The sequence below is a fragment of the Panthera uncia genome (genome assembly GCF_023721935.1).
Source record: "Panthera uncia isolate 11264 chromosome B2 unlocalized genomic scaffold, Puncia_PCG_1.0 HiC_scaffold_24, whole genome shotgun sequence".
In the NCBI taxonomy this organism is placed as follows: Eukaryota; Metazoa; Chordata; class Mammalia; order Carnivora; family Felidae; genus Panthera; species Panthera uncia.
Window position 1 is genome coordinate 109256855 of NW_026057580.1, and position 12444 is coordinate 109269298.

General features: G+C 47.3%; 1 protein-coding gene across 7 annotated transcripts in view; it reads left to right on the top strand.

Moving 5' to 3' along the window:
• The window catches only part of ARID1B (AT-rich interaction domain 1B), a 443672-nt gene that overhangs the window by 386400 nt on the left and 44828 nt on the right, over positions 1–12444 (top strand). For 3 of the 7 annotated variants that reach the window (XM_049653111.1, XM_049653109.1, XM_049653107.1), the window contains exon 10: positions 385–513. The exons of the other annotated variants lie outside the window; for them this stretch is intronic. In XM_049653111.1, the coding sequence (XP_049509068.1) occupies positions 385–513 (129 nt within the window). The remainder of the gene's footprint in view (positions 1–384; positions 514–12444) is intronic. 7 annotated transcript variants of the gene reach the window in all.

A 12444-nucleotide genomic window follows, 5' to 3' on the forward strand; every position in this document is an offset into this window, starting at 1 on the left:
CCACATCCATGCGTTTTCCTTTTCTGTTTCTGACCAGGAGGCAGTTCCAAAGCCCTGCCTTCACACACTGCCCGTTTTCAGCGAGGGCCCGTGTATTTTTTGGCTTGTACCGAAGTCAAAGCTCCACTTCAGCAGCGTAAACTGAGATTACATCTGAGAATCTCACTTTTCTCTCTCCTCTGCCCTGTCCTTCACCCCGCTCCCCCCCCCCCTTTTTAAGGAATGTTCTCCAGCTCCCCTCCCAGGCAGCTGCACGGTACAGAGTATTATGCCACATTCTGTAGCCCCCCCCGCACCTATGTGTGGAGGTGACATGATGGACAGGGGGATTCGTACTTGTCTACAGAACAAATCCAAAGAAGTTGTTCTTCTGTTCTGCTTTAGGCCACCATACATTAGGTCGCCTGCTTATCCCAGCCAGTCTGGGGCTGGCGGACGCCCCATGTTTTCTTCCCAGCACCCCAACTATGGCAACTCTCAGGCTCCCATGATGCACCAGCCTGACCAGTACGGGTAGGTAGCAACATACCCTGACTTGCTGCGGGACCTGGGCATTTTTTTTTTTGAAACTGTTAATGAACGTGCCATCTGGCTGCGAAAGGAACACCCAGAACAAGAAAGCGAAAGACCTAAGAGGAGATCCATCCCAGAGGGGGTTGTCTTTTCGTTCCTTTTTGTTTGTTTCGGGGGTTTGGTTCGTTTTGTTCTGTTTTGTTCTTCACTCTTCTGAACGGTACTGTGGTAGTGCGGTGGGAGCGTGCATGCTGTCCCCCAGATCCTGTCTCTGCATGGCTTTTGGCATGGCTTGTTCCCTTCATGCCTGAGAGGGAAAGAAAAACTTGTATCTCCGTAAAAGTAATGAAGCCACCTGCTCTGGCGTGATCTCCCCCATTGTCGTCCCTCTGTTGTCTGGGAACTTGTGTTGTGTAGCACCGTGATCATGACTGTGTTATTGTCATCTCTGCCACGACAGTGACCCGCTCCACACACGCACACACACCCCTGAATTCAGAGAGCAGCGGCCGCGTTTGACGAGAGACCCACTGCAGGAGACAGGACTTAGGTTATTAATAGGACTTAGGAGGGGATTCTTTCCAGCCTCCCTGAGCAGATACCTGTGCCAAAGATTTCTATTCTTTCCTTCTCCCAAGGAGTTTTAGAATATTGAAGTCACCAGAAAAAGTCAACCAAATAATCCAACGCAGAATTTTCTTTCGAAACATGGTGTTGCCATATTATTATCCATTTCGACACAGGAATTACATACAGCAACAAAAAGTAGCTTTCTTTTTTCCTACTGCAAAGCTATATAGCAACAGGCTGTCACCATTTTTAGGTTCATAAGTGCTCTTAAAGCATATCGTTATTGAGCGATTTACTTAGCAGAAATGTTATTATTGATACTGTTTTGCATGTCGCAATGGTAAGATTATCCTACGTAGACTGAATGCTGTTCAGTAGTTTCAGTAGAAACACACCACATTTTTGGTTCAAATAAAACAGAGAACAGTCAGCTGGCTTTGTTTAAAGACTAAACTTCTAGAACTATGCTTTTACTGCTTGTTATGAATACGTAACAGAGAGCCTGTCACTAGTTTTGTATTCGGTATACATTTATTTAGACAGCGAGAGCAAACGATAATTTTGCAGGTGAGAGTTCTAAATCCTGTAAACACGGTCCTAAATGTGGGCCAACAAATATAGAATTTTGTAAACATAATCCTAAAAATGAAATAACAAATATAATTAGGTAAGCAGACTTCTTTTGGGAAGATGTCTTTTCCTCTTTTTTCCCTTCTTGTGGTACCTTCAAGGTCACTTCATGAGTCAGTAGGAAGATAACAGTAGGGGGAGAAAAGCATTCCTCATCAGCTGCTAATCCATAGGATCTGTCCTTTACCAACTCTGGAGTCCTATTTAGACCCACAAAGCTAGTTTGGCTGTGCCTTGCCAAGCCACATTAAGCAGCTGTGTAAAATGAATTTAAATGGCATGCATCAGAGTAAAATCTCTTCCACTGGGGCAGAAAATCAATGTTAGCTAACCAGCACGAGGAGATCAAATCTGCGTTTCAGCCAGCAGCATCCAGATAGCTTCCTTAGAAAACAACACCTCCTCTTTAATTAAAAATAAGAAAAAGATAGATGTTGGAGTTACTCTTCGTAAATCTTATAAAGCGCACTTGGCGAAGGCTCATCTCTGTGGCCCCATCCCTGTTAGCTCTGATTTTTGCCTTTCATGTCTACAGCATTCTTTCTAAAAAGGAAAGAAAAGAAAGTTTTATTTCTATTTTAAACCTTCCTTCCTTTTCACTTTGCAAGTACATATAACCTGTTGTGCCTTTTTTTTTTTTTTAAGCAGAAGCTTGAATGTGAGAAAACATGCAGAGTACATGTTTTAGCGCTGTGGGTTAAGAAATTTGGTTTTCAACATGCTTTTGCTTTACTTAACAGCTCGTGGCAGCGAACTCATGTTTTTGCTTCTGTTGTCGTTTTCGTCCCCCGTTGGTGGCTCTGTCGGGTGGAAGTCAGGTCGGCAGTTTGAAAAACCGGTTCACTAAATGTCAGTGTCTGTTTGGGGGAAGAAGTGGCTCCAGCCTTTCAGAAACACAGCATTCGCAGAGTTTGTTAAAATGACTTCTTTCCCAAGTCAGAATCCCTCAGGGCCCGGAGCTTCTGAAGGAACCTGAAAAAAGACAGATTAGTGACAAAAGTGTAGCGCGTGAGTGTGTGTGCACGCGTGTGCTATTAGAACCCGAAAGCTCTCCGTGAGAAATGACGGATTATGGCAGTTATGCTCCAGGCTTTCTCAGCTCGTTGCGTGTGAGACGGGACAGAGGAAAACACACAGGCGTGACTGATTGGAAGCCATCTTATTACTTTGTTTTTTAAGGGTAAAACCCACCTGCTGCACTGAGTAAGTGAAGAAACAGAATCGGGTTTTTTCATTTCGACCTTTCGAGTGAAGGAATTCCTTTTGATTATCAGAGGATTTACGGTAGAATACGGTGACTCTTATTGCTTGGGTACTCGACCAGCTGTGTGATCTCATCTAATCATTTGGAATTAATAAGTTACACGTAATATTTTTGCAAGATGCCCTGCCCGCCATACACAGAGAGACTTTATTCAGAAAATGCATTGCTGTGTTTAGTTTTAAAGCATTTCTTTTTCTTTTTTTTTTTCAAGTTTATTTATTTATTTTGAGAGAGAGAGAGAGCGCACACGAGCAGGGGAGGGGCAAAGAGAGGGAGAGGGAGGGAGAATCCCAAGCTGACTCTGCACTGTCAGCACAGAGCCCGATGTGGGGTGTGAACTCACAGAGCATGAGATCATGACCTGAGCAGAAACCAAGAGCCAGTTGCTTAACTGACTGAGCCACCCAGGTGCCCCTAGTTTTAAAGCATTTCTAGTAGGTAGTATTCTTTTGAAGCCATGAGAGAGAGGTGGCAATATTCAGTGACCTTATGAAAAGCCTAGTTCAGGGACGGCAGGTGACTTTCCCCCTCAGTCTGGCTCTGTAGACCATGCTGGACAGACTTGAGACATTGTCTGTAGAGGGGAGCCAAAGTTGGCCAGAAGTTTAGGAGAGACTTTGGCCTGTTGCTTCCTAAAGAAGCATTACCACGAACCCTAGGACACACACACACACACACACACACACACACACGCACACAAGAAAATCTCCCTCAGCCATGGACGTGTGTTTTGCTTCCATTCATCCATTCCCAGTGGCACCTGCTAGTGTCCCAACAGCTGGCCGCTCTGCCAAATACAGCCGATGTGTGGATCGGGATATATCAGAGTTATCCAGATTGTTTTCTTGGGAATGAGCTCCAAGGGAAATGCACGACTTCAGTGAACTTACAGAAGGCCTGACAAGCCCTAGACCTTTAGGCCCGGGTACAGCCTGGTTCCCTGAAGTCTGCCACCCCCAGCACCCCCCGTATATCAACTTGAATCGAGTCTTCGGTGACTTGAGATGACCAGCGTCAGAGTTCTGGCCCAGATCTTTATGACGGTATCTTCCTCAGAAGGGAAGTGTTCCGTTCTCCCTTCCCAGAGGATGTACTTTCGGTGACAGAGCAGTAGCGTCTTGGAGCTAGAAGGGTTTGAGGTGTCATCAGGCCTCTGCCTCTTGATCTTGTGGTGGAGGAGACGAGTGTCTTCGAGTTACCGGCTCAGGACCCTTTCGTCAGCTACAGGCCAGGCATCGGCTCTGCCTCCCGGTCTTAACCGCTCTTCCTTCCTTCATTTAGTGCTGTCTCAATAGATTTTTCCCTTTAAAAGGAAAACGTCTTAATTTCGGTTCTCTGTCAGGTCTAAAGGCAATTCTTCCGTTAGAAACCAGCGATCAGCCAGTGTCTTGGTGGGGATCCTACTTCTTACTTGAGGCCTGGACTTTGGCTCCCTGGCCCGCCCCGTGCTTCCCCGATGGGCCACGTGTGTTTGGCACGTCCCCCTGTAGATCCACCGCGCAGCCTGAGTCCTTGCTCCCGCGACCACCCCCCTTGTGGGATGCGGTGACAGCTTGCCTGATGGGTGGGTTTGAATCCCTGTCCTTTTCACCCTTTGCCTGCCCCCCGAGAACGATTCCACATCTTGCGTTCTTGTGACTGGAGCGGAGCCGTTAGAGTAAGGATTCTGAGCCGACCCTTTTATCCCACAGCGCATACACCTGCTGAGGCTGGTACAAGCGACGTGCGTCTTCCTCCTGCTGTCCCCGAAAGACACCCCCGTGGACTGACTGAACATCAGAAGGAGGAAAACTCTGAGACTTCTTAGTTTTAAGGGGAAAAAAGTAGGAGCAAAAATGAGTCCGTTTGGAAAGTCTTATGATTGTTGCCTAGAATGGCATCTTTCTGCTCTCACAACCATGAGTCTGGAGACCTACGTTTTAATACTCACATCGTACCAAATACTAGGGTGGCCAAAATCACTTTTGTTAGAATGTTTCTAGTAAAAGAGGAGTTTGGGAATTCTAACTAACGTCATTTTTTAACCTTTGCCACCCATTCACTGCCGCGAAACGTTAGCCACAAGGTGGCTTGATCCGTCGTAGCACCTCACCTGTGTTGATGCTGAAGTGGCCGAATGTCTCGGAAGAGAGTTCGACCGGTGGTGTTCCTCTGCTTGGGACTAGCTGGCTCTGCTTGCAAGCGACTGGATTAGTCTGTCCTCTCGGGTATACACAGGCTGCTGGTGTCTGTGTCTCATGTGCACACCGCATACACACACGTCTGCCGGCAGCTGTTCTTTAGGGAGGTGTATTTATAATTCATTTTCCCCGTTGCTGTTTGCCAGCAAGGCACTTTTTCCGTATTATTTTCCTTCAAGCCAGTATGACGCAATTCTGCTGATGGGCAGGGAGCCACCGATGTGGAAATACATTAATGGAGATAGTGCATTAAAATGTCAAAGGGAAGGAGCAAAAAACTTCTAAATGTGTCAAGCCCCAGTTACAGTGGGGTCCGTGAGCCTGAAGGGCTGTGAGTGATTTGTATTAACAAAGAATTTAGCCCCTTGGATTTTAGACTCTTAGGTTTTAGAATAATAGCTATGATTGGAAAAGTCACGTTATTGGAAGACAAAGAAAAGATTTCTGAGACTTAAGTAGAGTTTTTATTGCTGCAATTAAATGTAAGCCTTTGCATTATCATCCAAATACTGTGCTTAATTTTTAGCCCCCCCCCTTTCCCCTTCAAAATTTAGAATTGAGGATTATTATGTTGGTATTTTAAGATTACGATTTCAATCAAATCTTTCATAGTTTCAGAACTATCACGTAACTACAAAGTATATTTATTAGTCTTCAAATCAAAAATTAGTAAAGCACTACTTTTTAAAAGACCAAGAGAGTTTTTTTTTTCTTTTTTAAGTTGAATGAGATCCAAGGAATCAGAGTGTGAACTGTGCAGCAAACCTTTAATGGACTAGAGTCTGTGACGTTCCCTAAACAAGGGGTTATTACCAGGCAAGCGTTTTAACCACGTACACACGCTCACCGCAGCCACAGGCAGGGGAGGGTCTGGAGCCTGCGTTTTTCGTAGCCCCGTGGGGACCCTGCTGTGGAACGCTGGCTGAGGGTTGACCTTTGGGATTCCTGCTACTGAAGAAAAGGGAGTGGAAAGTGTAGACTCGGATGCCTGTGTTTGAACCTGGTGGATACTGAATGAGGAGCACGCTGGACGGGAGCCTCGGTCACTGGATAGCGTTCCGAGGAACCAGTGGTTGTGCGGGCCAGAAACCAGAACTCGGGCTTTGGCAGTCTCTCGTCTCATGGCAGAGGTGGTCTCCCCGAGTCCCTCTGACTGTCTGCTTTTTGTCCTCGTCTCAGACATCAGTGTGCTCCTCATATTCTGGAACATTCCCAGTTTCCCACCGTATCTAGACCTGCCTCCCTCATTCAGAGTATCTCCTATCCAGTCCCAGTCTGAGCCCCTCCCAGCGGGGTGCGTCCTCACCATCTCAGGTGACCCACGATGACGCGTGCGTTGGGTCGGGGCTCTTGTCATCCAGGTGAGCCTTGCATCGGTTGTCTGCTCCCTTGTCTGAGCCACCTGGCCTGACCTGGGGTCCTGCTAGCACCTCTGCCCCCCAGTTGACACAGCCCCCCCAGGCCAGCTGGAAGGGTCGTCTCCAGAATCAGCTTTATAGTCCACCCGTCCCCAGAGACGGTCAGCAACATAGCCCAGCCAGTCCGGGCTCTTCAGGGTTAAAGGGCAGGGTCCCCGGAGTCACACATATCACAGGTGGTAGCATTTGGCCACACGGCCGACACCAGAAGTGTCTGAAACGTCGTCGCCTCCACGGTGTTTAGGGCTGAGGGCAGCCGGAAGAGTTTAAAAGTGGTAAAGAGCATCTGGTCTGTGTCTTAGTCTGTCCCCGTCTGGGGTTTGGGAAGCATCCCGCGTGACCTGTGAAGACCACGGGCAAGGGGCTGGGCTCTCTGGTCGCTCATGGAACCCCTTCGCTGGTGGCACGAAGGACGTGGGGGCACCTCCCAAAGGCCCTTCTTACTCTTGACCTTCATTCTTATTCCGAACTCCACTTCCATTAAGAGAGTGAAATAAAACAAACCAAACAAAAAACCCGCAGCTTCAGAACCTGAACGCTTTGTCCCGTGTTTTGCCAGTTAACTCTTGCTGGATGGCCTTTGAGTGTTTAATGCCGGGTAAGAGCTTGCCAGTTTCCGCCTTCCTATTTTTCAGGCTCTTCCTGCAACATTCTACCCTAATTCTGAACAGCGTTTGCTTAAATAAATTGAGTAACTGTGTGGCCCAGGGCTGCCCTTAGCTCAGGAAATCTGTAAGAATTTTACGAAGATTTTTTTTTTAAGTTAGAAAGGACTGTATTGATATATTTCCTGGCACCACAGTGCTGGACAAGAGTATTGTTTGTTGGAGGATTTTACAGACTATTGCTGTGGCAAGGATATGAGATGGAGATCTTGGGACCTAGATTCTTTCTTTTTTTCAGTCAACAGACTGGTCCATTTAGGTACAAGAAGTCTGTGAATGCATGAGATCTGTGCGTTCTTAATGACCTCCTTCCTAAAACATCACTCGGCTTCGTTCTTGGGTAGTTGCTGCTTAGTCCTCGGCGTTTGTCAAGCTGATATGTGCCCTGTGTCTGAGGTTCTGGTAACTCTAAGGAGACCTTCCCTCGTCACTCTCTCTTGTACCTTGTGCCCAGGAAGGGGATGTCCTTGTATAAAGGGCAGGTACTCCCATCACTGAAAAGGAATAGCCCCCCTCACAAATTACTCACGATCATTTCTTAATGGTTTTATGATCCCAAGATAAACCTTTTTTTTGTTTGTTTTTTTTTAAGTAAAGAACTTTGGCTTAACACAGGGAAGAGCACGGTTTTCTTTCTGTGGGTGACATCAATGGCACCTAGTTTTTCCTTCAAGAGGTACAACAGAGGGCGCCTGGGGGGCTCAGTCGGTTGAGCGTCCGACTTCAGCTCAGGTCATGATCTCACGGTCTGTGGGTTTGAGCCCCGCATCGGGCTCTGTGCTGACAGCTAGGAGCCTGGAGCCTGCTTCGGATTCTGTGTCTCCCTCTCTCTCTCTCTCTCTCTCTCTCTCTCTCTCTCTCTGCCCCTTCCCCGTTCATGCTCCGTGTCTCAGAAATGAATAAATGTTAATAAATAAATAAATAAATAAATAAATAAATAAAATAAGAGGTACAGTGGACCTCATTTTCACCAGACCAGGGGGCCTATGCTCTTTGCGTCCTTATCAGAAGCCAGTGGGAAGCTACGTGTACCAGAGGCCACAAAGCTCTGGCGTTTACCCCTCAGAGGGAGGAGGCAGGTTTGGGGACCCACTCCTGCTCCCTGTGGCTTTTGTCTCCACCCTGAACCTGAGGCAGCCGGTGTGCTGGGGATCAACAGGGTCTAACACCAGAACCTCTGAGTGAAGCATCTTCAGAAGGGAGACCTGCCGTTCGTTTGCGTGCGATTGCCAGTAAACGGTTCTTAATAACAGAACAATGGGCTCAACAAACCAAAATCAACTTGGAGATGCAGAGAACCTTCTTCGTTATCAATTACCAAAATTCAGGCAGCCAGTTTCTGCATTTTCTTCACACCCTGACAAGGAAGTCCCTTGCTTCAAAACCCTTGAGCTCTACTTGTTCTCCTGTTTGCTTTGAGAAAGGAGGGGAAGATCAGTCCGCTGCTTTCAGAACAACTGAAACGGGTGACCTGCACTGAGGCAAAAAAGAAGCACTTAATCTTGAAATTGCACAACAGGTGCATTTTAGCAGGGATGCCAGGAGCAGAACTGATGACAGGTTGGAACCCTCTGAGAAGTCTGCGTGAAGTAGTTAACAAAAAGGGAAGAAATGTTTCTGATGTTCCAGCCTTTTAGGAAATCAGGGTGGAATATGCAGTATTCCTCGGCGCTTGGTGGAAATCATTTCGCCAGGATGCAGGGGTGAAAATACGGCTCTTTGAAGAAAGGTGAGGGCGAACGGGAGGTCCTGTGGGCCGCCCACGTGATCTGGGCCGTGGCAAAGGCGTGCCGGGGAGAACTTGGACTCTGCGGAGTTAGCCACTAAATATGTATCCACGCAAAAGACCCTTCTCGAGAACAGCTAACAAAGTGACCACTACCCTTCCGTTGAAAGCGTCTTTTTCATGGAGCTCTTGAAAAGTAACTTTCCTTTTTGCCCATTCTCAAAGGAAAAAATAAAACCTAAACGTATCAATTGCCAAAGGGTTTGGGGCGTTACTAATTTACAGCTGGAAAATGATCATGACTCTTAGCTTTGTGGCTGATATCATACACACTTCAGCCTTCTTTAAGGGGACGGGCTGCCCCAGAAGAGATCACGCTCACGAGGGAGAATCTTAGACAAAAAGACTCAAGAAGGATTGGACGAGAGCAGGGAGCAAAGATGAGTTCTAGGACCCTCCCTCTGCTTCCCAGACCTGAGCCTCCAGCTGCCCGCATGACATTTGCCTCTCGGGAACTCAGGGCCACATCAGATGCCACATGTCCAAAGCCATCTAATTCATCACCAGGTCCCTCCCAGTTTACCTCCAGGGTACCGTTCAGCTCCGTATCTTACCTGGACTTTTACAGTAGCTCAGCCCCACAGCCGTTTCCCCCCCCCCCCCCCCCCCGCCTCCAGTGTGTCCTCCCTCCCACGGTCCGAGGACGGCGTCTTCCGATCACACGTCTTCTTAACAAGTTGCTCCTGCTTAAAACCCCCGGTCTCTCTGTTTCTCCTAACAGACACAGCCCTACAGAACCGAAGCGCTGGGTGACGTGGCCCTTCCCTCCCTCCCCACTTTCATTCCCTGCTAGTCAGCCTGCTGTCCCCTGCTCCCAGACACCCGAAGGCCCTCTCCCCTCCCCTCCCCCATTCCCTCCCTTCCCCTCCGTTCCCCTCCCCTCCCCCCTTCATTCCCCTCCCCTCCCCCCTCCGGTCGTGTGTTTTTCCAGGCATCTACTCTTTCTAAGTCATTGACGCTTCTATCTCTTGTCTTTGGGTTAAGGATATACATGCCACCTCACCTCCCCAGGACTGATTCCCAGCCAGGGCGAGTGGCTTGTTGAAACTGTAGCGTTACTTTGCCCCCCGAGTTGCTGATGTGTGTGTCCTTGCAGGTGGGCTGATGGATTGGTCACACCACAAATGGGCTGGGGCTTGGACGGCTTTCTTTTCTGTCTTGATCATGTTGTTTGGGGGACATAGGCAGTGTTTCTCCCTCTTCAGATATTAGATTTAAACCAGTTTCAACCAAATTTTCCTTCTTGGTGAGGCTTTGAGAAAGATACTGTGTAACTCAGGTTGAAAGCGTTCTGCCAGTGACTCTGGACATGGGTGTGAAAACAGTGTCTGTTGAGAACACATTTAAAATAGGGCATCCTGTGTAATGTTATGCATGCAGTTAGAGCTCTCTAAAAATAAACTCTGCTGGAACTGGGCTTTTCGAAGATGCGAGTTCCTGGTTCCGATCGCTATTGAGTTTAAGTGAAAGAGTGCCCCAAATTTCACTGTTAGCCTAATTAATTTTGTCAGTGAGCAATCTTTCTGGCTACATAAACTACACCTACACTGACAGTCCATACAGAGGAAGGCGTGTGTATGTGGCAGTCATATGCTTTCCAATTTTGAACAGAACTCAGGAGTGATATTTTCAGTGGCTCTGTTAGAACCCTTGCGTGGAGCTTCTCTCCAGGTGGCTTGCCCCTGGGACTGAAATGACATGGTTTCACTCGTGTGGTGCCTGTTTCCAGACTATTTCTTCTGTCTGTCCCGACCCTTCTCCAAAGAGCTGTATCGGGAATCCATTCATTTTCAAGATACACATTTCACACTTCCCCATCTGCCACTGTTGAGAAAAAATAGTGGTGATTGCTAAGACAGTATGGCCTAAATATTCTTTTAAAGCACCGAAACCATATACAGATCTTATTTTAAATTGTATTGTAGTTGACTTTAGAACAAGGTGTTTAGGAGTATGTGGTTACTCTTCATAGGATTTCATACTGGTATGTTTAACTGCTTTCTATCTTCTCAGTGAACCGTTGGAAACGGTCACTTTAAAGTTGGTGTTTGCTTCTGGGTTTGTTTTTTTTCTTCCCTAGAGCCATCTCTTTGTTGGCAGATGAATGTGTAATATTTGAGAAATTTCCAAAGTGAGTAAAAGGAAAATCTATAATAATATATAATAATATATATATATATATATGTATATATATATATATATATATATATATATATATTACTTGTGTCCGTGTGAAGACTGAGAAGCAGGAGTGAGGAGTGCTTTCGGGAAATACCTCCGTAGGCTCCAGTTTTGAACTATCCTCCTTATAATAACCTGGCCTTTGTCATAGGATGACAGATCTCAAACACTTCCATCCAGTCCCAACCAAAGACCGATCGATCTAAATAACGTTCCTCCGGTGATTCTGCGGGTCCCCGTGTTTAAATAACAGCGCCCCACCTCAGACTTTGACTTTGCAAAGGCATAAGGGAACAGGGCCTTGTCACAGAAGGCCAGGCCTGGGTAAGCGGTGGCCCCTTTGGTCAGCCCTGATCTGGACGCACCGCCTCCCACTCAGTGTGGCCCAGGCGCTACGCCCCGTAGCTACGTTAGCAGCACAACAGCAACTAAACATTACTTTTAAATGTTAGTCCAGTCCCCCCAACCCCCCGGGCCTTATTGGGCATTTATTGCCACAACTATCACAGGTTAGGAACGGGCCGCATCAGGAGACCGCGGTAATTTGGGAGGAAAACCACCTGAGCCTGTCGCCCCGTAATAGACAGCCCAGGAATTCACACACCCACAGGTCAGGGAAGGGCACTTTGCTCTTCCGGGCCCAGCTTACATCTTGGTAGGCTTTTACGCGGAACATGTTTCCTTCGTTTCAAAAGTTTGTATTTTCGCCTGTTTTTGTTTTGTTCTTGGTTCGTTTTGAAAAAGAGAATGTCTGGTGATTTACTTCTCGGCTCTCCAAATTCCATTCGGAGCATTGCAAACGGTGCCGTGGTCAGAAAGGGATTTAGAAGCCGGCGAGTACCGCCTCTGGAAAGGGCCCAACTTCTTTGGAGGTCTTTGTGGTCCGAGTGACGGTAGTCAGCCCAACCAAATAAGCTTTTTGTCGCGAGCCCCCAGAAATCCTCTCATACTAGCGACACCGTGGTAAGTTGGAGTGCTCGGCTTAGCCAGGCGGCCATGTTATGTTTTCTTCCACAAAACAAAATTGTCTCAATTTCCAAAAAGTCAGCAGAAAGCTCTTTTTAGTATTAAGCTCCTCTTGCTCGTTGAAAATTACCAATAATCCTGGCAGTAGTTTCCAAAGCAGTGATGAATTGGATTTCTTCTATGATGATGAAAGACCGGCTTTCTCCCCCATTTAGACAGGTGGCCAGATGCCTCGCTCATGGCCGCGCATGCCCTGCATTGCTGGGAAGAC